General features: G+C 40.5%; 1 protein-coding gene across 1 annotated transcript in view; it reads left to right on the top strand.

Moving 5' to 3' along the window:
- Nucleotides 1–209: 209 nt before the first annotated feature.
- parvaa (parvin, alpha a) overlaps nt 210–27,415 on the top strand; it is a 31,092-nt gene continuing 3,886 nt past the window's right edge. The window contains exons 1-11 of the mRNA XM_087844100.1: nt 210–530; nt 11,520–11,609; nt 11,875–11,945; nt 12,180–12,282; nt 14,204–14,344; nt 19,845–19,960; nt 22,246–22,304; nt 23,613–23,632; nt 23,725–23,786; nt 26,104–26,172; nt 26,495–26,596. Coding sequence (XP_087700226.1) covers nt 395–530; nt 11,520–11,609; nt 11,875–11,945; nt 12,180–12,282; nt 14,204–14,344; nt 19,845–19,960; nt 22,246–22,304; nt 23,613–23,632; nt 23,725–23,786; nt 26,104–26,172; nt 26,495–26,596 — 969 coding nt within the window. The 5' untranslated portion in view covers nt 210–394. The remainder of the gene's footprint in view (nt 531–11,519; nt 11,610–11,874; nt 11,946–12,179; nt 12,283–14,203; nt 14,345–19,844; nt 19,961–22,245; nt 22,305–23,612; nt 23,633–23,724; nt 23,787–26,103; nt 26,173–26,494; nt 26,597–27,415) is intronic.

Raw genomic sequence — 27,415 nt, 5'->3', positions numbered from 1 at the left:
GGAGTAACTTTGAGAAGCTAGAAAACCCCAAGTAAAAATTAAAGGGCTTTAATTATAAAGAGGTCACTTTTAGGGTCCTTTGCATCTATTTCTGTTCTTGGCCTCCTATTTTCACCTCCTGCTGCTCCCAGGACAGCTCTAGACCGAGTTGGACCCTGTTCCCGCGGTCAGAAGCCTCCCGCCTGCTCCCAGCCCTCCTCCGCAGAGGAGGGGCCACGCACTTCAGCCAACCTCGGGAGAAAATGTCTGGAATTCCGTTTCCGCTTTAGGGAGTGGACAGCGATTTTCCCTTGGGTTTTTTTTTCTTTACTTTGACTTTCTAACAAACTTTCATTTCCACGTCAACTCGGACAGTTTTGAGTTAACTGTCCCGGATTTAGTTGTCGTTTCGGCCATGGCTTCTTCGCCTCAGAAGTCCCCTTCGTCTCCTAAGTCTCCGACGCCCAAATCTCCGTCTTCCAGAAAGAAAGATGACTCTTTCCTTGGGAAACTTGGTGGAACTTTGGTAAGGAGGAAAAAAGCCAAAGAAGGTAAACAGCTAACAAAGTTAACAGTCTAGCAACTCTTCTGCTCCTCTGAATGCACTGTTTTCTGAACTAAACCCTCTTACAGACACATTTTATAGTATGTGCACACAGTGTTGTACTCTAGAAAAGCCTCCAAAAAAACAAGTCACTACTACTACGCACTGAAGTTTCAGAGAGCCGACATATTTAGCATTTTAGCACTTGGCTATGTTTAAGCTTAGAAGAAGTTCTTTAACTACAACGTGTGGTGTCCCGTGTGTGCTTTCATGGCCGCAGGCTGTGTGGTCTGTACCCATGTAAGGTATTGAATCCGCTACTACTGTAATAAGCGAGGAATGAGGCAAGAGGGAACACAGGCCCGCTAACCACTGTAGAGGCAGCACCCATCGTGCTTTCACAACAGCTTTTATTTTTTAGTTTGACTTATTTGGAAGGCAATAAGGAGCGTTAAAATAGTTGTTAAAGGAGGTATACATATACAGAGACAATTTATATGTGGATTAGTCTTTTTTTTTCCCCTTCCAGGGTGCTCCCTCCGGGTCAACTAATTTAATTTAGGTAATAAAGAGTTCATGTGAGGTTGGTTTTATGGATCATGCTTTTAGCAGCTTAACATTTTGTGTTGCAGCTAAGAAACATTTCACTTTAACAACAGAGAAATTTACTTTGGATCAGACATGCAGGCTGCAGTTATTTCAGCATAATTACAAGCTACATACAGATGCAGATGGGTAACAAATTAACCCAAACCTTTCAGAGCCAATACTAGGGTGAGTCATTTTAAAGGGGTGGATTGGGACTCATTGTAGTTTGTTGGTGACATACACTAAATTTGATCCCAGGTGGGCAAGAACAGTAAAAACAGTTAAATAGTGACAAAAAATGTTTTTTTCAAACTATTGGATTATTGTTATATGTAATCAAACATCCACTTACAAAATTTTGATTTGAACTATTGAGATGTGTTAACCTCTTAACATCCAGCAGGTCATTGGCCACCTGTCTGGTGTAAATTGGACGTCTGTGTCCGCCTGGTCTTTAGGTATGCAGAGGAAAGGATGATTGTTATGTAACAAACACAGATGTGTTGGCATGCATTACTCATAAAGAAAACAGACACATAGCCCGTGGAAAGGACGCGGCAGCCAGCTGAGTTCGTCACAAAGAGGTAGAATCCTGAAAACAATTAAAAATAATAATATATCCCTTTCTTTTACTGAAAGGAAATATCAATATGTCCCACAAACGTTCACATGTGATGAATCATTTGTTTACTAAATAGACGATAAACAGGCTGAGATGTGTTAATATAAAATGCGGTCAGTTTCAACACTTCATCTCAGTTTTTCCACATTCAGTTAGTCGACTGTCATTACAAAGAAACAGACCAGCAGAGCTGCTTGGCATAACCAGCTTACTTTGGAAACATCTGTAGTTCAGACCTCTGGCTTGGATGAAATTAACTGTTGTGTTACCACTCTCATGGGCTCATTATCAAGGACTTACAGCTTAAAGCTTAAAGCTTCCTGGTGCTGAAAGTCCAAAAATGTCAGTTTTGTCCTCCGTTTTAAAAATGATATTCTAGTCCAGTGGATCCTTTGGCAACCTAGTTCATTCATTCATTCATTCTGGTCTGATATATTAGGCCAAGCTCTCCACACTCCTTTCAGTATATTTCCAAAAACATGGAGAATTATTTCCAGGGAGGACTGAGTAATGCAATATTAGCTTTATTTGTAAACCACTTTAAAAACGACCCACAAGGAACCAAAGTGCTGTACAGAAGACTAGATAAGAGACATAGGGACATAGTAGCTCAGAGAAGTAGGCTGAGGCAAGACCACTGAGGGCTTTGTAAGCAAATAAGTTCATTCTAAAATGAATGGGCAGCCAATGGAGGGAGATGTGCTCATATTCACATGTGCCAATTAAAAGACGGGCAGTAGCATTTTGTACCATCTGGAGACGAGCGATGGAGGAACCACTAACGCCCATATAAAGTGCATTACATTACTCCAGCCGAGTGGTGACAACGGCGTGGATTACCGTGTCAAAGTGTTGCCTAGAAAGAATTGGCTTTTATTTTAGCCAGCTGCCTTAGTTAGAAAAAGCTCAAATTATGCACTGCCCTGACGTCAAGCTAGAGGTCAGCGTCCACTTTGACCCCTAGTTTTGTGATAGTTGGCTTGATATACTGGGCCAAGGAATCCAGATCTATAGGGGTGGTGCGAGTGGTGCTGCCAAAAACAGCGTCTTCTAAAAACTGGAGAGCCGTGCAAGCCTTTATGATGTCAGGACACTTTGCAAAAGTCTAACAGAGTGTGCGTCATTCGCTTGTTTTAATTTGCCTCAGTCTGTATCTATTTAAAGTGAACCTTTCTGTAATATATGCACTGTTCCAGCTGTGGATGATCATATTAAACATGGGCAAAGCTCCAAATATTGAGTATGTACAAGGAATTCAAGCTTATTGATATGGTAAGGTCCAGGAACTCAGCTCTTGTTATTACACAGGAGCACCACCCTCCTGCTGGCCAAAGTTTTGTTTGTGAGGGGCTACAGATGAAAGTTGGCTTGAAGGAAGGAGAGGTAAAACAGCTTGTTTTGAACTGTGAATCCTTTAAAGATGCTCTAGTAGAATCCTACAATGGTTTAATAGATAGCAGAGCACGTCTGGTTTCAAAGCACTAAGGCTACGTTCACACTGCAGGTCTTAATGCTCAATTCCGATTTTTTGATCAAATCCGATTTTTTTGTCTGCTCGTTCACACTACAAATAAAACAATATTGTTTGACTGATGGCCCTTAATATAAAGACTTCGGGCTTCACGTTTCCCAGTTTTTGCTTTAAGTTATTTTGTTATTTACATAATAATGTAAATAACCTAATAATGATCCTTATTGCTGTTTTAGAGGAGCGGTGCTTCAAAGGATAGTTGCAGATTTCTGTCAGAATCTGCAGATTATGCAGTACAAATAAAATGTTCACGTTTCTCCAACGTTGTCTTCCCAGCAGTTTCACCGGATGGCCAGGAAGCGTTCGCGATGTCTTCTCCGGCGCTGATAATTGGCGTCTGTCTTGTGTCAGTGACGTAAAAGATGGATTTAATGCGACCTGACCGTTCAAACAGCAGCTTTCTAAAACATCGGATATGTATGGGATTCAGTACCACATACGAAAGTGACCCAGATCGGATTTGAAAATATCGGATTTGTGCCGTTCACACTGTCACACCATGATCGGATATGGGTCGCATAGGGTCAAAAAATCGGATTTGATGCGCTTTCGCCTGCAGCGTGAACATAGCCTAAGATCAGTCAGCTTGTGAGCAATGAATGACGTCCCGGTACCATCAGCATATCTCTGGAAACATTTGTCATAAACGCTGGTGAAGACACTGATCATTTGATTGACCAGCAGTTATCTGTAATGCACTCGGTCTTACTCGCTTTGCTCCACATGGTCAGAGGTCAGGATCAGGTACAGAATAGCAGCTGTGGAGCTCATAGCGATTCACTCGACTTCTCATAGACACCTCTGCCCGCTTCATCTTCCTCTGTAATAGTTCTTTAACCCCGCTCTATTTTAACTACCAGGAACGTGCTTTAAATAAATGTCTTCCAAAAGGCTTCTTTTAAATGCTCAATTCAGTTTATTACCATGCCGGCTTGCACTGGAAATACAACAGGCTCCACAGATGACATTCATTGTTGAAGGCCAGGTTTTATCATGGAATGAGAAAGGTCCCCTTCAGTCGGATGATTACTTTCTGTCAGTCAGGATACTGTTGCACAGCTGAGCCCCGTTTTATGTTTGCTTTGCCCATAGGACATGCATGCAATCTCATTATATCAATACGGGCTCATGTCCCCTACACACACACACACACACACAGAGTATATATGCACAGAGCAGTGTGTAGGACGTCTGCAGTGTGTTCTATGATTTGATGGAAAACGTGGGCTGGTCGCTCTCGTACTGATCAGTGAATAAATTTAGGTCCATGTGACATTTATGGCTGTCACTGCATGTGCCGGGGAGAGAGAGGGGCCGCCGACTGGAACGGGAGTAATGACTGGATGAGAGGAAGAAAGGGAACAGGTTGGAGGGGATGTGAAGGAAGGGAAGGAGAGCTATGTGATGTGGACGAGGTGGTTTGAAAAGAGAGGAGAAGGTCAGGAGGTTTCAGAGCATTAGCGAGGGCTCTGCAGAACTGTGTACACTGAGTATGGAGCAAATACAATACATGAATCAGGACAGGTAATTTTATATCCTCTGTGAAAAATCAAACAATTTTAATATTTATCTTGGGGTCAGTCGGTGTATTAAAGGTATTAGAGAGCTCAGCCTGTGGAGAATGAGACGCAGGGGACAGAGCTGGTCCTGCTAGCCAGGAGAGGATGCTTGTGACTGGGGGACGGAGACAGACAGACATGGGCTGTGGAGCGTTATGCCCTCCAGGTAGGACATCAGCATCTTTCCCCCATATGTAGCACTGGACAGGAGGCATGCAGCTATTTATTGTGTTACCCTTATTTAACCAAGCGGATGGATACGTATCCTCATTTTATGACAGTGGACTGAGGAGGGGGTGGAGTGATGTGTGGTGAGAAGACTCGGGATGCCTTTTAATCCCTTTCAGTGCGCTCGTAATGTCACTAAATGAAATCTGTTGTGCAAAAAGGGGTGAGCAAAATCTTGCTCGATGCAGAATCCCAGCAGGGGTGTGAATTAATGCCATATTCAGATGAATCTACCCGCCATACTTCCTCAGCACCTAGCCAGGGTTAAACAAAGTCGCTCTACCTTAAATAGCACAAGTGGTGGTTAACAGTAATATCACATTGTGCTAATTAGTATGGTGTTATTGTACCGCAGCTGTACCCCCACATGAGACTGTGTAGTTTCAGCCGCTGAGGGCGGCTTTCACAGGTCTTCAGGTTATTGGTAAGTTACAAAATGTAGAGTAGACCACAGAAAGCCATTTAATAATCCCTGTATTATTAACAATCAAGTTATAGCTCTTTGTTAGATGTTTTTTGCTTGCTGTAATTGTTCTATCTATTATTAAATTCCCTTTTTCCATATGTGTCTTTGTTGAACTGATTGAAATAGAAGAATAGAGGAACTAGCCCCATTAGGGATGTTTTCTGACGACTAGTTTCTTAGTCGACTAAATGAGGAAAATAAAACTAGACTAACCGACTAATCTGAAACTAAGAATCACTCAGGTGTTAAGTTAAATTTAAGAACTGTTTAATAGGAAATGTCAAAAACAAGTAATAAAGATAATTGAAACCATTAATCACATTCTTCAATAATGAATTATGCCACTTAAATGTGCAGCGCCTCATATCCTGCGTTATCCACGTTACACGTTATACTCCAAACAGGCAACAAAGAAGAAAAACACTTAAAACAACCTGATGTTAAATATTATATGAAGACATTTTACTACAAAAGATGTTCACGTATTACTAAAATATTACAAAAAGAAATAATAACATATGAAAAACTAATAAACTGGGCCTCCTCCTGGTAGGAGGTCGCTGGAACGCCTTATTCAGAAGCAGACCGAACTCCTCACACTGTTGCTAAGCGAGAGCCCATCTGCTTTTTGGAAAAAAGCTAATTTCTGTCGCTTGTATCCGCAATGTCATTCTAATAGTGTTAGCAAAAAGACGAGGCCTAGATTAACAGATTTTTAATGTTTCTCAACAGCGATGCGCCACCTGGTGGCAGAAGGCTGCGTAAAGTTTAGGACACAATCATTTACTGGCATTGAGCGTTAGTTAAAATGTTAAATGATTCGATTAAACGACTAGTAAATTTGGTACCAACCAGTGAGTGACAGCGAAGATTAGTCGCAGTATACACTTTTGTTTTGCAAAAAAAATAATAATAATAATGTGAGAGAAACCTGGTTTGAAGGTGGGTTTGATAACCTGATTCAAAACGTGGTCATCTCTTCTAATTATCTAATTATCTAATTCTAATTAATATGTAGAACCCAAAGGCACGAGACAAGTTTTTTGGTACTGGTATCTGTTGGTATTCTTAGCAATACTGACCATTAGCGTTTGAGCAGGGTTTCGATGTATAAAGGTAAGGAGCCCATGTAAAGAGCAAACGAGATCTTGCATTTGTAAGTCCCAAAGGCATTGCTTGTCGTAGGACTGGGCAGTAGGGCTGCACGATATTAGGAAAACCTGCGATGTGCGATAACTGTGATCAATACTGCGATAACAATATGACTTAAATAGCAAAAAAACAAAAACAAAAAACGAATGCATAATTTCCGTTTTACTGCAACAGTTTTATTTAATGAAAGCTGCTGTATTAGCAGTGTAACAACAAAGTGCACTTTAACATTGAAACATTGCCCCCATAAAAAACATTCTGAGGCTTGAATTCTGAAAGACATCCTTCCCGGTCTCTAGAATTAGTTTTAAATAAACATAACTTAAATTATCTCAATGCAGTTGTTTATCATTTTACAACTCACCAAGTAGTTATGATGTAAGTCAAAACTGGAGAGGAAACTTTACTGTAGTGCTTGCGTAGTTTTCAGCTTGGCTCAGTTCAAACGTGCCGGTCTTGCGGCATGTTTCGTACATTTGTGGAATGGCGACATGGGAAAAGTAGTTTCGTGAGGGGATGCGGCTTCTCCGGTCCACTTTATGTATCAGACTGGTGAAGCCCTCTCTGCTAACTGTATTTATAGGCATCATGTCTTTAGCCAAAAAAATGTGTAATGGCCTCTGTTATTTCTTTGTACCGCTTCGACATTTTCTCATAAGTTGTTCCACTTGAAAAACTCTGATACAGAGACGGCTGTTGGACTGCTGCGCTCTTTGTCTTAACATTAGCAACCTTTGTTTGGCTAGCCCTGTCTTTCTGGAACTCTTCAAACAGTTCTCTGTGGTTGTATTGAAGATGATGGTGGAGATTAGTCGTGTTTCCTCTGGTGGTTGCCACGAGTGTTCGGCAAGTTTTGCAGAGTACCTGTGTTTAGAGAACGTTGTCTTTATCAAATCCAAAGTACCTCCAAATAAGCGAGGTACTATTTTTTCTTTTTTAGGCACAAGTTCATAGTCAGTAGCGTTCTCGTCATGCGTCTCGCTCTCAGCCTTTACAACTCTGACTCGTTACTGCAGCGTTGTTCGCTCCCCACCTGCGTAGGAGGCGGGCCTCTAATCCATTTGATTGGTTAATGCCGTGAAGGGCTCTATTCGACTGGTCAAATGTGTAAAGGGGTTTCTTTGATTGGTAAATTCTTTAAAGCACGTGTGTATACATTTTAAGGTACCCAGTTATTGCAGTTTACGTCGTCTTTTGCGATGGGCCTGCGCGATGACAATAAATTTTCGATTTATTGTGCAGGCCTACCGGGCAGTATGACCAAAAATTGTAATATCACACTTTTATGATAACTTAAAATACATTTTAATGAGTGTCTCTTTGTATAGGTTTACAGTGATACATTGTTCTTCCCGGAGGATTGAAAATATAAATAAGAATAAATGCCATCATAAAAAAGAAATAAAAATCATACAAACAAAACACTAAATAATCAACTTACTCAGGCCAATAATGGGTGGGTGCTTTAGCTGTTCCCTGGTGTAGCTGTACATCTGGGAATGACGTTCCTCTTTGTTAGCTTTTTTAAAATTAAGGCCATATTTGTACTTGCCCGGATATCCGCCGGTTATACCAAGAGCCCGGAAATATTGGGACTTAGTGAGCAGAGTAGCTGATGGGTTTTCCAGATTACAATCAGACCTAATTGGCCTGATGACCATTCCACTTTCTGCATCTTTGTCAGCAGATCTGCAGTGGGCAGAAAAATACAAGAAAGCATGCATAGTGTAGAGTGTACTCTTGCTGTGTACTTCAGGTTACAAAGGTTTAAATGATTTAAAATGATTCTGGCTGAGATAAAGGGCTAAAAAGCCTCTCTCGTAGTCTTACCACTGCATACATACGGGGTTGTCTGATAGATCTTGTGTAAACATGCAACAGCATGCCCCCCTCAGCAATGCAGCTATTTGTTATCTATTAAAACAGGCCGGTGTCTGCCTGCTATAACTTCATGTTAAATCATTGTAGATGAGCAAACTGAGAACATTTTTCAGTTTGGGGGTATTTTCTTTTGTGTTACCTTGTAAATCAAGCAGCAGATATTAATTGGACTGCATTCAAATTAAGTAACTTCAAGCTTACTTATAGGTTATCCCATCCCGAGTCTCTAGGACTGGAAAAAAGTTCACTATCCTTGGTGACTAGCTCGTTGTCACCTGATTTCCAACCACTTTTATCTACAAAATACAGTTGCAAAGGTTGCAAAAAGAGTTATATGTAAGTCTGTGGGTAACATTGATGTGTTTATGGGATCAGTTGTTTGTTTGGGGTCATACTGAAAAGAAAATTGGGGTCATTTTGACTTCTGGTCATTATAAGATTCAAGATATGCTCGCTGGCAAACGACTTGTCAATCTTGAATACTTTCTTGAGGGGAATTAGGTGGAGGGTATTACCACTTGCATCACTGACTGTACCTTCTCATTGAAGCTTGACGTTTTTCCACAACACTCACACGTTGTCCCAGGGGAAACAAAAGTGGGTAAGTGGGTGGCAATTTACGGATTGAAAAGGGTGAGGTGTGTGTTGCTCTGTAGGAATATTCTCATACACCTCTGTGTGATGTGATGTCTGCTCATGGAGACACAGTGTACATCCAGGCACTTGTGGATGGTGTTGATTAAGAGGATGTTTTTCCAGTGAAGGCAGAGTAATGCACGGGATGTTCACTCCACTGCGCGCACACACACACACAGATCAGCAGCGATCAAACCTCCTCAGGTATCTGACATGCTGTGAAGAAGGGCATGCTGGGCTGCTTTAAAGCCCACTGAGAAGCAGGAAGCAGCACTGCTCTGTGTTTGGTTGACGTCAAGTGGCTCCCAACACTTATACGTGGAATCGGGGGGACGTCCGAACTACTGCTGAACACCTCAAATGATTATAATTCTGGTCTTTGTCTTAGCTGGTGTGCCCTGCATGTAGAGTTATCAGATTGATTGGCATTTCAAAGATGTGTCACACAGCTTTTTACTGTTTATTTTTTGAAGTAAAGCTGGTTTCATTTCTTCTCCTGGTGCTTTTGATAACACTGGCCAACAAGCCAGTGCTGCTGGGATTCTTTCACCTCTAATAAATTTCACTTGGTGACTATTTTCATCTAGCACGTCCTGTTTTTTTTTAGTTATGGTGTTCCAAGTATTGGACAGCTAGTGTGACTGGACAGAAAAGACGGCACGTTATAGCATTTAAGAAAAAAGTGGAGCTAAAATTAAGGAAGGCGTTGATGCTTGACGATGGGTTCAAAGGAAAACTGAAGCCAACTACATCAGCAGCATTCGTGCAGATTGTCAACAGTTTTGTTTTTGGTTTTTTGTTTGTTGGGGGGGGAGCAGAGAATTATGCTGAGGCTGTGGATAACCTTCTGAAAGTGTATCAGTGTTACTAAAGATGGAGTTTTTGTATCCTCGTGTATTGTATTCCCACTAAATCTGGATGACAGCGATGAGCACAGGGCAAGATTTCATCAAGGTATAAAAGTGAAAAACTGATATCAGAGGAAATTGAATCCGAGCACGGTGAGGAAATGTTGTTGGTTCAAAACAAGCACAAAATCAGGTGCCTCAAAGATTTTTGAGCATACTGGGCTTGTTTTATTTTGAGCTAAATTGACAGAACTACACATCTTTTGCATGTCTCTGATATTACGTTCTGGCCTGTTTTTAGGATAATGACATTAAAACAATTTTGGTGGCCAAGAGTTGAAATTCCAGACATTTTGTTGATACATTGATATTCAAAAGTGTCAAAATGTCAGTGATTAGAAACAAAAACGTATTTTCTGTAGACCAGTGGGTGCGTATGTGTCTGCTATCTGTGTCCACGTACGTGCGTGCATGGCAGAAATGGTTAATGGAAATGATTTTTCTATTACTAAATAATTATTTGTTAAAGATGAGAGTGCTCAGCTGCTTGTGAAAGTCTGAAGCACTTCTGAATTATTGGTTATTCTTCAGCAATTGGCTAACGTTTAAAAACCCTGTAAAATTTCACTCCTCTTATAATTTAGATGTTTATTGACACATGAGATTAGGGCTGTTCGATATAACGATATATATCGGATGACGATATAAAAACGTCTATCGTTTCATTTTACGCTATCGTTTGTTTCGTGGTGTCGCAAAATAAACTGTTTACGGCAATATTTTTTCATTGTTTTGATGGTCACTGTAGTGGCTATATTCTTAAAGTTCTCTCTTTCTCTTATATTTAATATAACCACACTACGGACGGACAAGCGCCTGTTTTTATGTGTTGTCGTTAGCAACAACGATGGTAACAGCATTGCGTGTCCGTTTGTTTATGTTCCACATAAACCTTTCACAATAAAGTTCAAGATCCTGTTGAGACTTTTCAAAATAAACGGAATCACGTGAAAGAGCAGATTATTTACGGATGAGAAGTAAAAAAGAGCCGCCAGGTGCTAAAAAATAAACCTTAGACTCAAATGTTAGAACAGGCTTTTCCCCGCAGCACGCCGTGTAATAAATACTCACAAAGAAAACGGCGGCCTTTACAACTTATGTCTAAAAATGTGTAGTTTCATGCATCGGTTAAAACACTCGACTCCAGCTACATGACGCGCAGCTGGAAACACTTCCCGCAAGTCGAACTGCCCGAGATTCACAGAATTTACAGAAAATGTTACATTTTTGTGATTTATATCGTTATCGGGACGATAGAATTCTTATATCGGGACATGAGATTTTGGTCATATCGCACAGCCCTACATGAGATGTAAATACATGTTTTTTAAAGAACAGGCTAACAAAAATTCAGCATGTCTTATATCTTGATTGTTTATGTGATTGTTTTAGTCTGATGGTGTGATTGTAACTTATTTCTTCTAGTGTCTGAGCTTCAGGAGGAGGGGATAAATGCCATCAACCTTCCTCTCAGCCCTTCACACTATGAGCTTGACCCTGAGGACACCATGCTCGGTAAACAGCTTAACTCACTCAATGTGCTGAATGTCACTTGTATTTGTTTCTTTAATCATGTTATATTTGTTGTAATTTCTGCTGCCCTCTCGGCTGGGCCTCCTAGAAAAGCGATTTTTCCAACTTGTACCTGGATAAATGAAGTATATAAACGTATTTTTAGCTAACCCAAAGCATTTTGGGATCCACAGTTTGAGATGCTTTAATGCTCCATTGCTTTGTACTGTTGTTTGGTTTATTTTGCCAACTTTTTCTCATCCATCAGAGGAGAACGAGGTGCGCACCATGGTGGACCCAAACTCCAAGAATGACCGCAAACTGCAGGAGCTCATGAAGGTTTTTCTTTTTGACCCACCATTTAAGAATTTCTATATTGCTACATCTCCTAACAACTTAGACTAAGGGCCCGAGTAAAGGTTTGAAAAGCTAATAATTTCTACGTTTTATTTGTTTTTTGTGTTTCTTTAAAGGATATATTGAGGTATATTTGAAGGTAGCTGAGCTGTATCATAAAAAATAAAACATTGTAAGCCCCCAATGAAGCACCTGTTTCTTCTTCTGCCTGCGTAGGTGTTGATCGACTGGATAAATGACGTTCTGGTGGGCGAGAGGATCATTGTTAAAGATCTGGCTGAGGATCTGTATGATGGTCAAGTTCTGCAGAAGCTGTTTGGTAACTTAACCTTCGCACATTGTTGTGGTTTGACAAAGAGTTTGCAGATGACACTGGGATGTGTAGTGAGAGCAGGAAGCAGGTGGGGAAAGAACCTTGAGAGGTGGAGGTATGAACTAGAGAGCTGAAGAATGAAAGTCATTAGAAACAAGAAAGAATACGTGTGTGAATAACAGGGAGACAGATGAAAGGTGAACATAGTGTAGGTCGCTCAACCATTCAAAACAGAGGACGGTGCTCAAGAGAGGTGAAGAAGAGAGTGCAGGGAGGGTGGAGTTGTTGGAGATTTGTGGCAGAAGGATGGCGACGAGATTGAAGGGGAAGGTTTACATGATGGTTGTGACTAGGGCAGGGCGATATGACCAAAAATATTTATCACGATATACATTTGAAAATTTGCGATAACGATATAACTGACGATATAATTGACACGAGACAAAATACTTTACAACTCCACAACTTTATTAGTGCAAAAACCTCCACCAAGATATCCACTTACGAGGACATTATTCTGCCACTGTTTGAAACAAGTGGCCTCTTATGTGGATCTCATTTTTCTCAAAAACAAAAATTAGATTAAAAAAAAATCTGGTAATTCTTTGTTTTTACATTCTTTAGGTCCCAAATCAACCCAAATAGCAAAGAAAAATTAAAAATGCAGGAGGTTAAACAAGCAGCTGTTTTTTATGTTAATTAAAGTTATATAAAAATTTAACAGTGCAAATGCAAATTCCTTGCTGATAGTTTAACCAAAATGCATTTACAGTGGGAACTGGCCGACATATCCTCAGCATAACCATATATAATATGCACAAAACTTAAAAAGAGGTTATACACACACAATACGGGAATATTATGCTGAAGCGCAGTACGTATCACTCCGCGAGGCTCCTGCCTACGATAGCCGTAATGCTCCGACAATCCATCAAGCGGTGCGGCTTCGTAGCTTAGCAAAGTCTTACTGAAACATTTTTTCGAGCGCTGTGTACATAAAATCGTTTCAAGGTCAGTAAACACAACCAGAATTCATACATAAGGCACGCCGGATTATAAGGGGCACTGTCGATTTTCAGAAAATCAAAGGCTGATTTTAAGTGTGCCGTATTTTCCGAAAAACACGGCAATAACGACGGCCCACTCTACCGCTAGCATGCCGCTAGCATACCGCTAGCATGCGCTACCGCTAGCATACCGCTAGCATGCGCTACCGCTAGCATACCGCTAGCATGCGCTACCGCTAGCATGTCCTTTGGTGTGTATCTGATGCACGAAAGGTAAACCAGTTCCACATCACTGAAGTTGCAGCATTTTTACAAACCAATCCTGGTTCATCTGTTTCATTCAACATCCGCTTTCGCCCTTCTCATCCTCCATCGGCGCCATGCTTTTTCAGCCATGTGCATATGAAAACAAAGGCACTGCGGATGCACGTTTTGCCCATATTCTATCGCGATATTTCATTTTCTTATCATTGCCCAACATTATACCGGTATTACCGTGAACGGTATGATATGGCCCAGCCCTAGTTGTGACTCCTCCTGTGATGTGTGGTTTGGAGATGGTGCCACTAAGAAAAGGACAGGAGGCCAAACTGGAGGTGGCAGAGATGAAGATCCTTAGATTTTCACTGGGAATGAGCAGAATGGACAAGATTAGTACATCAGAGGGGCAGCTCAGGTTGAGCGGTTTGAAGACAGCAGTCAAGGGTGACATGCGCAGAGGAGGGGAAGGGATATACTGGACAAAGGATGTTGAAGACGATGCTGCCAGTCAGGAGAAAAGAAAAGATTCTTGGATATAATGAAGATAACATGCTAGGGATAGAGTAAGATGGTGGCAGATGGTCGATCTGATAAGTAGTAGATTAGTAGTTGATAGCTGAAATTCTGAGTTTAAAATGTACTGTAAATTCTTCTTTTAGAAAAGCTTGAAGGCGAGAAACTGAACGTGGCAGAGGTGACCCAATCAGAGATCGCCCAGAAACAGAAGCTGCAGACGGTTTTAGAGCGGATCAACGAGTCTCTCAAACTCTCCACCAGAAACATCCGCTGGAATGTTGACTGTAAGAAAGTTTCATTATTTCTTCATTAATTCCTGCAGTAATGTCGTCTTGCCAAAGGCAGCTTTTGGTTTTGGTCTTGTTGTCGTGCACTTTCAGTTATTTAGCCTTGAGAATGCAGTGCAAACACTACAGTGAGATGCACTGCATTTTGTATTTGTGCTGTGTGAAGTCCTTGCACCGCTTTCTCCATGTATTAGTTTAATTTGATGAAATTGAAATTTCTTTTAAGACGATGAGCCATCTGTCCTCCAGTCATTTGAACGACTGTTGTGAAACACAATATGCTGTTATGTAACACTTGTAATGATATGACAGGACCTGATGAATCCCTGTGGGGAAAATGGATGTTTGCATCTACAAGAGGAAAACAGTTGAAGGATAGATAGTAAAAAATAAATAAAATTTAAAAAATTAAATATTTTTCACACAGCAGATACAGCATAGTAGAAATCTTTCACTCATATCCATCATCTAGTGACCTAACCCTAACAAAAATAGATTGTGGCTCTTTTCTGCTTTTTCTTATCCTCTGTCATGTATATACAATTATAATAGTGAATGCTCATATCAAACAAAGTTTTAATGAGGTGATGTGGACACCGGAGTTTGTGAATGTGATAACTTGAGAATGAGGCGACTCGAGAGTTTTAAATTGATAGCATAGCTGCAATTGCTAGGAGGCTGAAGGGTAGCACTGGTCACTGCCAGTACTTTTTTGTTTTTGATTGCAGCAACATGTCTAAAAAAACAACTAACCTCCTTCAGTGTCTGGCTCAATGACATGTTATCGGTCATTCAACTGGGAAAAAGTTCGATACCTGCAAACACCTGCAGCAAATGTTTTCTCAAAATCCTGGACTCCGTTTTGTACTCACCTTGAGAAAGCTCACGTTGTATAAACAACACTGCAATTTCCCTGTTTATTACATATTCATGACATTTAATTCATTATGGATACTGGTAGTTTCTAATTTTAATGTTTTCTTTCTTTTGTCTTTCCCTATTGATTATTATTATTGTGCTACTTCTTGTCCTATCATCTCAGCGCCTGAGCTGTATTTGTTTGTTGAGGGGTTTTCTATGCTGAAAAAATGAAAATAAAATATTGAAAAAAAAAACCCAAAACAACTAAACTAAACAGATTAAACAGGAAATCGACTGCCTTCTTGGTATCAGCGCTAATTTTATTCCGCATCAGTGCCCTGTGGCCGTCTTTTTCAGGAAAAGTGTTGCAAGTTTCAGCAGACAGTGATAAATGCGTGTATTCCAATAGCATGAGTTTGCAGTAGAAGAGTCTGGCTGCAGTCTGGGTGACTTTCACCAACTGAAAACATATGAAACGTAAAATATGACGAAGGATTCCCAGGATTGTCGAGTGATAGAATTTTATATCAGACAACAATGGGACAGCATTCCTCTCCCAAAAGTCCCAGGACTTGTGTCCTCCTCAGTTCATGGATATTTATAGACTGTTGTTAAAAGAAGAGGAAAAGACGTGTTACTGCCAACAAATCCAAAATGACGTGTTTCTTCAGAAGAAAGTCGAATTAAAGGGAGGTCGGCTAAAGCAGCTTGTTTCAATTAGAGGCTGAATTGAAGGGCTGCAACACGACCCAATATCAGATAAATAAGGCTTATATTGAACTGTGACATACAAAGTTACTCTACTAGAATCTAATATTACGCAATTTCTTTTTAAAAAAAGAACAAACACACTGGTTTACACAATTTTTTTTACTATGCTATACTGCACTGTAATGTACTATACACTGTGTTATTTCATTTTATTTATTGAAAAGGTGTTACTGGTGTGTGTTCTATGTTCAAATACCAGCAATTCCAACAGTGTAAAAGAAACTTGGCAAATGATTAAAATCCAGTATGAAGACATTTATATATTTTCTGCATCACCAAACAAATGCATGCACAGTACATTTACAGTGCATCGACAGTTTGCACTCGATCCAGGGGTTTTATTTGCAGTTTAGAACAAGCTGCAAATAAAAGAACCAGCGAAAACACGCCGCTTCCATCTTCTAGCTTTGAACTGAAACTGTAACATAACCGGCTGTCAACCAGGTCATGTGTTCAGGATAAGTTTGGGCTTTAACATTGACACAAATCGTTAATCTGGCTTCGTAGTCAGTGTTGGGAAGGTTACTTTTAAAATGTATTCCATTACAGAATACAGAATACATGTCCCAAAATGTATTCTGTAACGTATTCTGTTACGTTACTCAATGAGAGTAACGTATTCTGAATACTTTGGATTACTTAATATATTATCATGCTGTTTACAGCTACATGAATGTACTATTGCTGTGATTTATTACTGTTACTGAAGGTCCGCGGCTCCGAACCGTAGTAAAGGGACCTCTGGCTAATACGGTGGGTTCTGTGTCGGGCTCGTAGCCGAAAAATAGCTTTACTTTGTTGTCTGGGTCAACTTTGCTAGCGAGAGACAGAGAGAGGCGTTGAAAGGCTGCTCCAAAGGAACTTATTGTTTTTGGAGGAAAACACGAACACGGTGTACAGTCGAGTCTTAATAGCTTACTTACAACTGGGCTCATCAGGCTCTCTTCTTGGCTGCAGTGGTTATTATTATATTTACATGCTTCCAGCTCCCGTTTTTGCTCGATGACAGCTCGTACTTTTCCTTTTTCTCTCTCCCTCGCTCACAGACACATAACGGGTATGGCAGTCCATTCTCCCTGCAGCACGGACTACACTGCCTATGATGCTACATTCTTTAGAGCTATGCCTGTAGCATTCTGCTTATTAGCTTAGCACAACAACAACAAAAAGGCCTCTCTCACCCCGGAAACACGCAGAGAGAGAGTGTCACCCTGTAACCATGGCAACCGTAACGCTGTCGCCTGGAACAACAGAACGTAGCTGTCAAACAAAACCCAAACAGTCCTGACCCGCCACAATATGAAACAGGGAAGTACCGCCGTGTAATCCATTTATTTCAACAAAGTAACTGTATTCTAAATACCACCTTTTTAAACGGTAACTGTAACGGAATACAGTTACTCATATATTTGTATTTTAAATACGTAACGGCGGTACATGTATTCCGTTACTCCCCAACACTGTTTGTAGTACACCCCTCTGGTTGTTGTGTTTGTGACTTTCCAAACACGAGTTGCAGAGTCCTCTGTGTTGGATAAACTATGTCAAATCAGCACGTATAGCAGGAGAAAGGTGTTTCTCCTGTCTCTTCTTTACTTTTAAATTCTCATCATCAAGTATAAATGCTGGGGCTGATAGATAAGCAGATAACTAATACTGACCCATCGATAGATCAGCCACTACCACGCATTGTCTCCACTGACAAGGTGGAGTGGTGGTTTTGTTATTCTGTGAATTATTATTTATTTATACAGAAAAAACTGTATAAATCTGGCGCTTGTCATGACCCTCATTGTTTCCTTCCTGTATGGAAAACGGTATTTGAAGGATTTGTGTCTGAATGTACTCATCTGTCCATTGGATTAATATGCTTCCTGCTGAGATGTAACCGTGTAGCCGCGCATGTTAAGAGAGCTCTCCATCTGTCCTTTGATGGCACTCTTTGATCTGACAGAGTGAGTAACAATAATTACTGTTGAGCTCCCTGCACACTGCCTTTTTACTTTCGTCATTAGCTGCAAGTTGGACGTTGACAATGAAGTGTGAATGAGCCCAGAAATAATGCCATCAACAGTCTGTTCATCACACACGAGTGCAACAGAGAATACTTACAGATTTTTAAGGTACTTGGCAGATTGTGTTTTCCCCAAGCAGCAAGGAGAACTTGCACAGTGAGGCTCCATAGTACTGAGATCAGACTTGGTGTTTTGAAACTAGATGTGGGTCTGACTGTGAACCTGAGGACACCGCGGGCTCATTGGCTAACACCTAGTTGTTAGAACATGAGCATACCCTGAATAAAACTTCTTTCTGATCCTAATAATGACAATAATTTACTGAATGAGGTTCATTTTGTATGTTCTGAAACGAGAGATTGAGCCCATAAAATGATCAGGAATAGGATTACTGAGAGCTGTGTCCTTTGCAACCAATGGAGTCGCCAATGGAGTCCTTTCTAGTCTTTAGATGAACTGTGTACATTGATTGGTCCACCACAGGACGCACAGAGACCAGGCTTTCCAGTATGCTACAAAGGAACTATAACATAAATTGTAACAATGTTTCAGGCTCTTGGGTTACCCAGTGAGTACTTAAGTACCCAGAAACCCCCGAAAGCAGTTATGTGGTATAAAATACAAAAGAAAGATAAAAAATGATGTAATAACACACAGAGAAAATCTTTAGGATAACGAACACAACTGATTTTGTTATGTTCTTTTAAAACTGAAAAATCCGGTTTTCCTAAATGCGCCTCTGCTAGAAACTGTGTCCTTGAAAAGATATTAAGTACGAGATGTCTTCAAATATGCTAAAGAGCACAGTTAATAGCACAGAATGTAATTGATTTGGCTGTCCTTTTATTTGAGGAGCTTTCTTTTAATCAATTTTGTTTGTCCCCGCTTTCATCTCACATCCAGAGGCCGTAGAAAACCCTTCCTGATGCTGCCTATTTAGGTCCTCATGCAGCAGGGATCTAAGGTTTTATGAATGCTTTTAGCTTCCTCTCTTATTCGCCAATACCATGTGGAACAACCAAAGGCTTGCTTTAGACAATTAATTGATCCTGATTGATTGATGTATCCAAAGGTAAATCTGTGTTTGGATGGCTAACTGCACATCTCTTGAGTGTTTCTGACTGATCAGGCTGATCTTTAAGAGCCATTCTCACTCTGTTTTTCTGTGCTTTCTCCCTCCTCACTGAAGCTCGTATTTTGTAGCTTTTATAATATCGCTTCAAGGCAACTTTTGGCATCTTGTGTTTGTATGTACACGACCTTGCCACGTAAAACTTTTCATTCTAAATTCCTTGAACGATATTTAAAAAATTAAAAAAACCTCCTGCCTTGTTATTTGGCATCCCAATTAAAATCACATTAAATAATCCAAAGGCTAAAGATTGGGGAAAGAAATGGTGTAGAAAGAGCTGTGTGTCGGTGACATTAGTTGAAGAATGACGACATTATGTGACATTTGAAATTGTTGACTAAATCGGTAGCGTACAATGCAAATGCAAAACTCTTTTGTACTGTAAATACTAATACTTAACTTTATCAAATGCCACAAAAAATAGAAGATATGACAGAGAAAGTTTGTAATAGAAATATAAAGGTGCTAATTCTGGTTCACATTTTCTTTTCCAGGGCCACCACAGTATGATCTGTGGGATGATTTTTGATATATTTAACATTTAAATAATAATAATGTACCTATAATGATGTGAATAAAACACTAATTGTTCTCATTTTATGCTACAGTTATGCTTACAGACTTACCTCACTATTATCAGAAACCCCTTTGATCAAAATCCTGATCTCACCGATCTGCTAGTTAGTTTCTGACTATTATTTCTGTTTTCTTACATTAGCGGTTCATGCTAAGAGCATAGTTGCCATCCTGCACCTGCTGGTGGCGCTGTCACAACACTTCAGAGCACCGATCAGATTGCCGGACCACGTCTCAATTCAAGTAGTCGTCGTCCAGGTTGGTGAACGTTCTTTTTTTTTTATCTGCTGCTTATAAAAACATCAGGCATGTTCTCCTTAATTCGGCACGAGCACCAGGTTTTACTGAGCAGTATTTGTGTATTATTTTAAACACTGGATAAGTCTGAATGCATGCAGCATACGGCCACATTAACAAGACGCGACGTGTTGTGTCTCTCCTGCATGTTTACGAGCGAGTTAGCACTTTAAAATACGTGATTGTGTTTCTGGGCTTTGTTCTGCACACAGGACGAGGTCTGAACATCATTTTTTTCTCCACCATTAATTGTCAAGGACACACAAAAGTCTCAGCACCGTTAATGTTTACTGAGTTTAAAATCTGACATGTAGTAAAGATCGAAATGTCTGTAGAAGACAATTTTTCAATAAAGGCTTTACCACAATGAAGATGGAGTCAGTGACAGGATAGATTGATGTAGAAATTAGGTTGTTGATGTTACGCTCCCTAAATCTATGGCTCAAAAGGAACCCAACATGTGAGATGCTGCTGCCATTCATCAAGCTTTTAATAACAGGAACATAGATACTCACAAAAGGACAGACGGAAACAAAAGAACATGGGCGCTAGAACAAACAAAAGAGGAAGAAGACCATGAACCAGCCACATAATGGGCCGTCACATTCCAGCTTCTCCCCTAACCTCGTCCAGAAAAACTAAAATAAAAATAAGCAAAACTGCCAGTAACTCCCACTCAGCCTGTACTTAATATACAAAGCTATAGCAGCAGTAAATGAATAAAGCTGGTGCTTATGGAGATCAGGTAGGAGGAGAGAAGGACGAAGACCCCATCACATGCTCCGCCTCCTTTGGGTTTATATTCCTGGACTAATCCTTTCCACAACCAGTCAACACTTGGAATAAATCATTAGAAAGAAGGAGAGATGGCATCTTATAGGGCTGTGCGATTTGACCAAAATCTCATATCCTGATATAAAACATGTATCGTCCGATAACGATATAAATCACATTTAACATTTTCTGTAAATTCTGTGAATCTTGGGTAGCTGAAGTGTTTCCAGCTGCGCGTCGTGTAGCTGGAGTCGAGTGTTTTAACTGATGCATGAAACTATATATTTTTAGACATAAGTTGTAACGGCCGCCGTTTTCTTTGTGAGTATTTATTACACGGCGTGCTGCGGGGAAAAGCCTGTTCTAACGTTTGAGTCTAAGGTTTATTTTTTAGCACCTGATGGCTCTTTTTTTACTTCTCATCCGTAAATACTCTGCATACTTTTTCACGTGATTCAGTTTATTTTGAAAAGTCTCAACAGGATCTTGAGCTTTATTGTGAAAGGTTTATGTGGAAAATAAAAAAGCGGACACGCGATGGTTTTACTGTCGTTGTTGCTAATGACAACACATAAACGCAGGCGCTTGTCCGTCCGTAGTGTGGTTATATTAAATATAAGAGAACTTTAAGAAATTAATATAGCCGCTATGGTGACCGTTAAAAAAATGAAAAATATTGCCGTAAATAGTTTATTTTGCGACACCACGAAACAAACGATAGCGTAAAATGAAACGATAGACGTTTTTATATCCTCATCCGATATATATCGTTATATCGAACAGCCCTAGCATCTTAATAAGGATGACGACAAAACTCCACAAACATTGACTGACTTCCTGAGGTTGCTCGTAACAGTTGCTGTCAGCATTTTCTGGTATATTAAAAACCTGCTGCATCAGACCGCCTGCATGGTGGAGACATTTACATACGTGACTCTACAGTGGTTTTTATAGATTATTTCGTTTAAATGATCCCCAGCATTGAGGTAGCATTAGTTAGCATAATATCTGTCAATCAGTCAGTCAGTGAAACTAGCTTGCATAGCGCATTTCATGTACACAGATGACTGACAAGCAGATTATAAGACGGAGCACAAAGTAATAAAAGAAAAAGTAACAAATAACCAATTTCGAATCAATTAAAAAGACAAAACAAAGGAAAGTAATTAAAATAAAATTAACCCTGAGGCACATCCACTGAAATTTGAGAACAATTAAAAATAAAAATAGATTAATTGGATTAAGAAACAATAAAAAAAGCTACATCATAAGATGTATATTGTAATCCTTGTGGTTTTTACATTAGGCTGAATGATTCCTGGTTCGATCCCAGCAGGAGACGCATATCAGTCAAACATGTAGGGCTACCTGCTGTGGTGTCACTTTGTGAACGGCTCAAAGTAGGTTCTACTTGTATTAAGCTAAACAATGTCTTGCACATGAACTTACTATCCTCTCTTTATCTTTTCCAGAAAAGAGAGGGCATCCTTCAGTCAAGGCAAATTCAAGAGGAAATCACAGGCAACACAGAGTGAGTACGCTCCACTGTGACTCATTTTATACACCTCACAACACATGTGCTGCACTCAGCCTGACACATGTTAGTGCTGGTGATAAAAAGGAACCAGCTCGATATGATTCTCTGCATTAAAACATTATCCACATTAATAAAAAGGAGCACACTGCCCGACTAAAGACCTCGACAGAAATCCTTTCCCGTGTCTATTTTTGGTCGATTGTCATAGTCTAGCCAGGTTAGTAACCATGGATATACTGGATGTAAGAATATAATTACAAAGAAGTAAACAAGACTGCGAATGAATGAATTTGTGTATCTTTGTCACACCGGTCCCGATGATAACAGCACCGTAGACCCAAAAACCAGAATCTGAGTAGCCTCCTGTGTTTTATGAGGGCTTTCAGAAGAAATATTGTGCACTGGTGAGCAGGCAACCATTGTATCTGAACAAGAGATGTGATGGCACCCTTAGCCGAAGAATTAGACGATTTAAATCGCACACATACACTCTGTCACACACGCACTGTTTGTCTCCCTGTGAGGCTGTCCTGCAGCCTGACAGCAGCAACGAGGGTGATAACGGCAGGCCAACACACACATTTTGTCATGGTAGATGGAGGCTGCTAATAAAACACACGCACTCACACATGCACTGAGGCTTACACACACTCACATGGTCACAGTGGATATACGGTTATTACCACACCACCAGGACCATTGCCCAGACCTGCCTGCCTTTGCCATCACAGATTACACCATAAACGTGTGTGGGAGTGCTTCTGGGTGTGTGTGTGTCTGCCATTTCTTGCTGGCCTGCCCGCTGCGATATCTCTTCCTCCGGGACACTCGTGCTGCACTTGCTCCCTACCCTCCAAAACCACCTGACCCTTTCCAACAACAGCAACGTCCTCCAAAGTGCTAACATTGTAATAACAGACAAGAGGCCCTCCATTCCCATAGAAAACCTGCACATCTTCATTCGTTGTATTAATTCCCTGTATTGTTGTCCTATTGAGACGATTGTATTGTGCTGCAGTATGTGCTCAGTGTGACCATGCCACTGATGATACCCAGGTTATTTGAATACCCAAAGTGTACATATGCCTATTGTTAATCAAATTATGAGACCGCAGCTACATTATTGTGTTGTTATGTCTGTGACATAATCCCTCCGCCCTTCTGCATTCCTCTGCGATTGAACTGGAAGCGTTTGTGTTTCGTTTTGTGTTTTTTCCCTCTTGTTTGGTGTAAATATTGCAAAATTGATGATGTTAAAATCAGTTTACCTGACACATTTTGTTTCCCTTTTTTCTTTCTCAGGGCCTTCTCCGGCAGACATGGTAGGTTTACTTGAAAGAAGTGACTTATGTAACACTTTCGTTTTTCCAGATTTAGCTGTTTATTAATGGTGATCTATTTTTATTCTCCACAGAGCGTGATGCTTTCGACACCCTGTTTGACCACGCCCCTGATAAGCTGAGTGTTGTGAAGAAGGTACTGAGGCTCTGCAGTAGCATTGTACTATGTGGGACTATGGAAGACTAAAGTTTTACAAAAAAATCTAAATACAGTACTGTGCAAGTCTCGAGCCACCCCTTTATTTTTTCTATTTTCCTGGCAAAATGGTGAAAAGGGCAGTCATTTATTTAAACATGCAAAACATTGATAGAAACACGGTAGATGAGGCAATAATTTTGTTTTATTATTATTATTTATTTTTTATTTTATTTTATTTTGTGCTTTTATTTTATTGTTCTTATTCTGCCATTGTTTTACTAAGTGTTTTATCCTATTGTAAAGTGTCCTTGGGTGACTTGAAAGGCGCTCATAAATAAAATGTATTATTATTATTATTATTATTATAACTGAGTCTGGGCAGATACAACGAGCTTGAAAGTGACTGCCTTTATTCTTCAACACAGTCTCAACTCTCTTAGGAAGCTTTCTAGAAATTTCTTGAAGTAGTCTTCATAGTTCTCCAGGCTTCATGAAGGGCATTCGAAGCTCTTCTTTGGATGTCGGTTGCCTTTTGTTACATTCTATGTTAAGGTGATCCCACACTGCCTCTGGGCAGGCCAATCCATGATTGTGTGCTTTTCTATCCAGGTTGTTTTGTTGTTGTTTGTTTTAACTGCATTGACAGTGTGTTTCTGATCATTGTCATGCTGAACGATGAAGATGTTGCCAATCAGATGCTTTCCAGATGGTATTGCACGGTGGTTAAGAATCTGACGGTGTTCAAATCTGATAAGATGTGAACACCGCTGGCTGAAATGCAGCTGCAAACCATGACACAACCATCCAGGTCATCGTAGTCAAAGGAGCTTGGAAAGAAAGGCGTCTGGACTTCTTTAAGTTGCTTGAAGACGTTTCACCTCTCATCCGAGAAGCTTCTTCAGTTCTAAGATCAAATGGTGGAGAGTCCCAGATTTAAACCTAGTGGGAGTTTCCTCCCACAGAGGGACAAAAGGACCCCCTGATGATCCTCTAATCACATGAGCCAAGGTGTGAAAACGGGTGTGGGTCCCAATCAGCCAGGGTTTTGGGTGAGCTCATTGTGAAATGGACTCGCCGCCATTTGACCTTAGAACTGAAGAAGCTTCTCGGATGAGAGGTGAAACGTCTTCTAGCAACTTAACCCTTTAAAACCGATCGGAGCGGGCACGCTCCATTTTGCGTAACTATTTTTAAATCCCTGTAGCTCTGTAACCACGTGAGCTAGCGCAATAATTTTTTTTGCATATGAAACCGGAGGAGTTGTACTTACATCTTATGCCATCAGCTTGTCCTCGGTCACAGTTTCCTTCCACATAAAGCTTTGCAAAAACTTCATAAAAAGCACTTGCAGCAACAAAAACATAATATTCCAGAAACACGCTTTGCCGATCCGATCAGCTGTTTGTAACACTTCCTACGTCCATCAGCGCGAACTATCGCATGTCCACCATGACCTGCCTGAAACCGGAAGTGACGTCATTTTCGCGGAAATGTAGTTTTTTACCATCAGGGCCTCATGAGCCTATACTGGTGTTTTTAGAAGTTATGTTTGACTTTATGACTTTCTGCGTCGTTTCTGGGAGGCTTAGGACTCATATTGCACTGCTGGAAATAGTTTATTTTGATGCATATGCTGCTTTTTTGCAAATTTGCATTATAATATTTATTTTCGTTTTTCCTGCAGTGTATAAAAATTGGTGTATTTCAAAAATAAAACTATGAAGACACTCAAAATAAATTTCCTGTGGTGGGAAACTATTTTGTGCAACTTTTTTGTATTTACAGTTTTGAGAGATAAGCCTCTTAAATTTCTCTAACTAGAAATATATGTTAAAAAAGAAAAACGATTTTCAATTTTTTTGTAGTTTATTGCACTTTTTTGCAATTTATGTAATCACTATGCACTTAATGCAGACATATTGTTAAAATTTAGGCTGTAATAGTTGTATTGATGTATAGCAACTTGAAATGCTCCCAAAAATGACTCTACAGCATGTAAAAATATAATATAAGCTCTGGCGGACTTGGTTCTATGGTAGGTCTTAAAGGGTTAAAGAAGTCCAGACGCTTTTCTTTGCAGCTTTTCAAGCTCCTTTGACAACAAATTCTATAGTAATATCTAAAGCTATCTTTTGCTCAGAAGCTGTACAATTAGGAAGCTTGAGGATATTTTAGTGTCAGTTGTGAAAACCTTGTGTATGGTTGCCGGTCCGTCTGGAACACCCTGCAGGGTCTTGTTGTTTCTTTGGACTATTTCCTCTTCATCTTTGAAGCACTTTTTATGTGTCTGACACCTTCCTTTGTCTCTTCTCAGACACTGATCACATTTGTGAACAAACACCTGAACAAGCTCAACCTGGAGGTGTCTGAACTGGACACGCAGGTACGTCACACACCTAAATACACACAGAAACGACGTGATCGGTTTTCAGGTTTACAGATGATATTTTCAACGAGAACTGTTACCTCGTTTGGATGATTAAAAGCTGTCACGCTGACACACACGCAGGCTCACTGTTTAATGATATTTGTAGGTTTTAATAGCCATTTGATGATGTCACATCTCTTTTGTTAAGTCTGTAAACGCCGTGCTCAATGTCACATGTCTATAAACCAGTTCGACTCGTTTGAACAATTCTCCTACACGCCCCCGCTATTCAGGCACTGACGGCTCACCACCGAGTGTGACTGTGCTGCTGTTTCAGTTTGCAGATGGTGTTTATCTGGTGCTGCTGATGGGGCTGCTGGAAGGATACTTTGTGCCGCTCTACAACTTCTTTCTCACACCAGAGAATTTTGACCAAAAGGTAAACTGCGGTTAAAGAAATGTCTCACCAAAAACACGCTACCTCAATATGATCACTATTTACCTTTGTAGCTATAAGGCAGAGAGGTACGGGGCTTAAATGTCAGACTTGAAGAGGTATGCATGGTTGGTAGTGTCTAGAGATGTGCGTGCATATCTGTATGGGGTCGGTTCATATTTCTGCAGAAAAGTTCACACTTATTTTGTATTTGTTGCTGAATAAAAAGGCTGTCGTGACATTTGATGAGTCGTTCACCCGTAAAACAGCACAGACGTCACAGAAAACACAAACGCAGCTCTGTTAGGTTGTTTTTGAAGCAGTTGTGAGCTCCGCTGTCTAATATTTTTCTTTCAGAGATCTGTGAGAAACATGGCCGACACCAATCTTTAGCCCTGACCTATAGTTTAGGGAACACGCCTAAATCGATACTCCATTTCTGAGGAGCCTCACATACTTGGAGCCAAGACTCTCTCTCCCCTCAATAGCTTGATAAATGCCATCCGTTTTCCCCGGAGCCCATTCACTGCAGAGCCATCTCTCCTCTCCATTGGCCTCTGTAGTACTACGGTATTCTGAGCAGGCAATCTGCGGAGACACCACAGTAGCCTTTTGTTTGGGTCTTGGCCAGCTGCCCTTGCCAAGCTGCGAAGCAAAATGGGCATCGGGTGCTTCAATGTACACAACTGCTCGTTCGCACACACACACACAGACATTCCTGGCCCGGAAGAACAGGCACCAGCCCCACAGCATCTGTAATCTCCTATTGCACAGGGAAACACTGGAGTGGCTTAGGGGCTCAGCTCTTACTCGGTGTGTGAG

The sequence above is a fragment of the Neolamprologus brichardi genome, chromosome 7 (assembly GCF_056152115.1).
Source record: "Neolamprologus brichardi isolate AB-2024 chromosome 7, ASM5615211v1, whole genome shotgun sequence".
In the NCBI taxonomy this organism is placed as follows: Eukaryota; Metazoa; Chordata; class Actinopteri; order Cichliformes; family Cichlidae; genus Neolamprologus; species Neolamprologus brichardi.
This window is presented reverse-complemented; position numbering and strand designations above follow the sequence as displayed.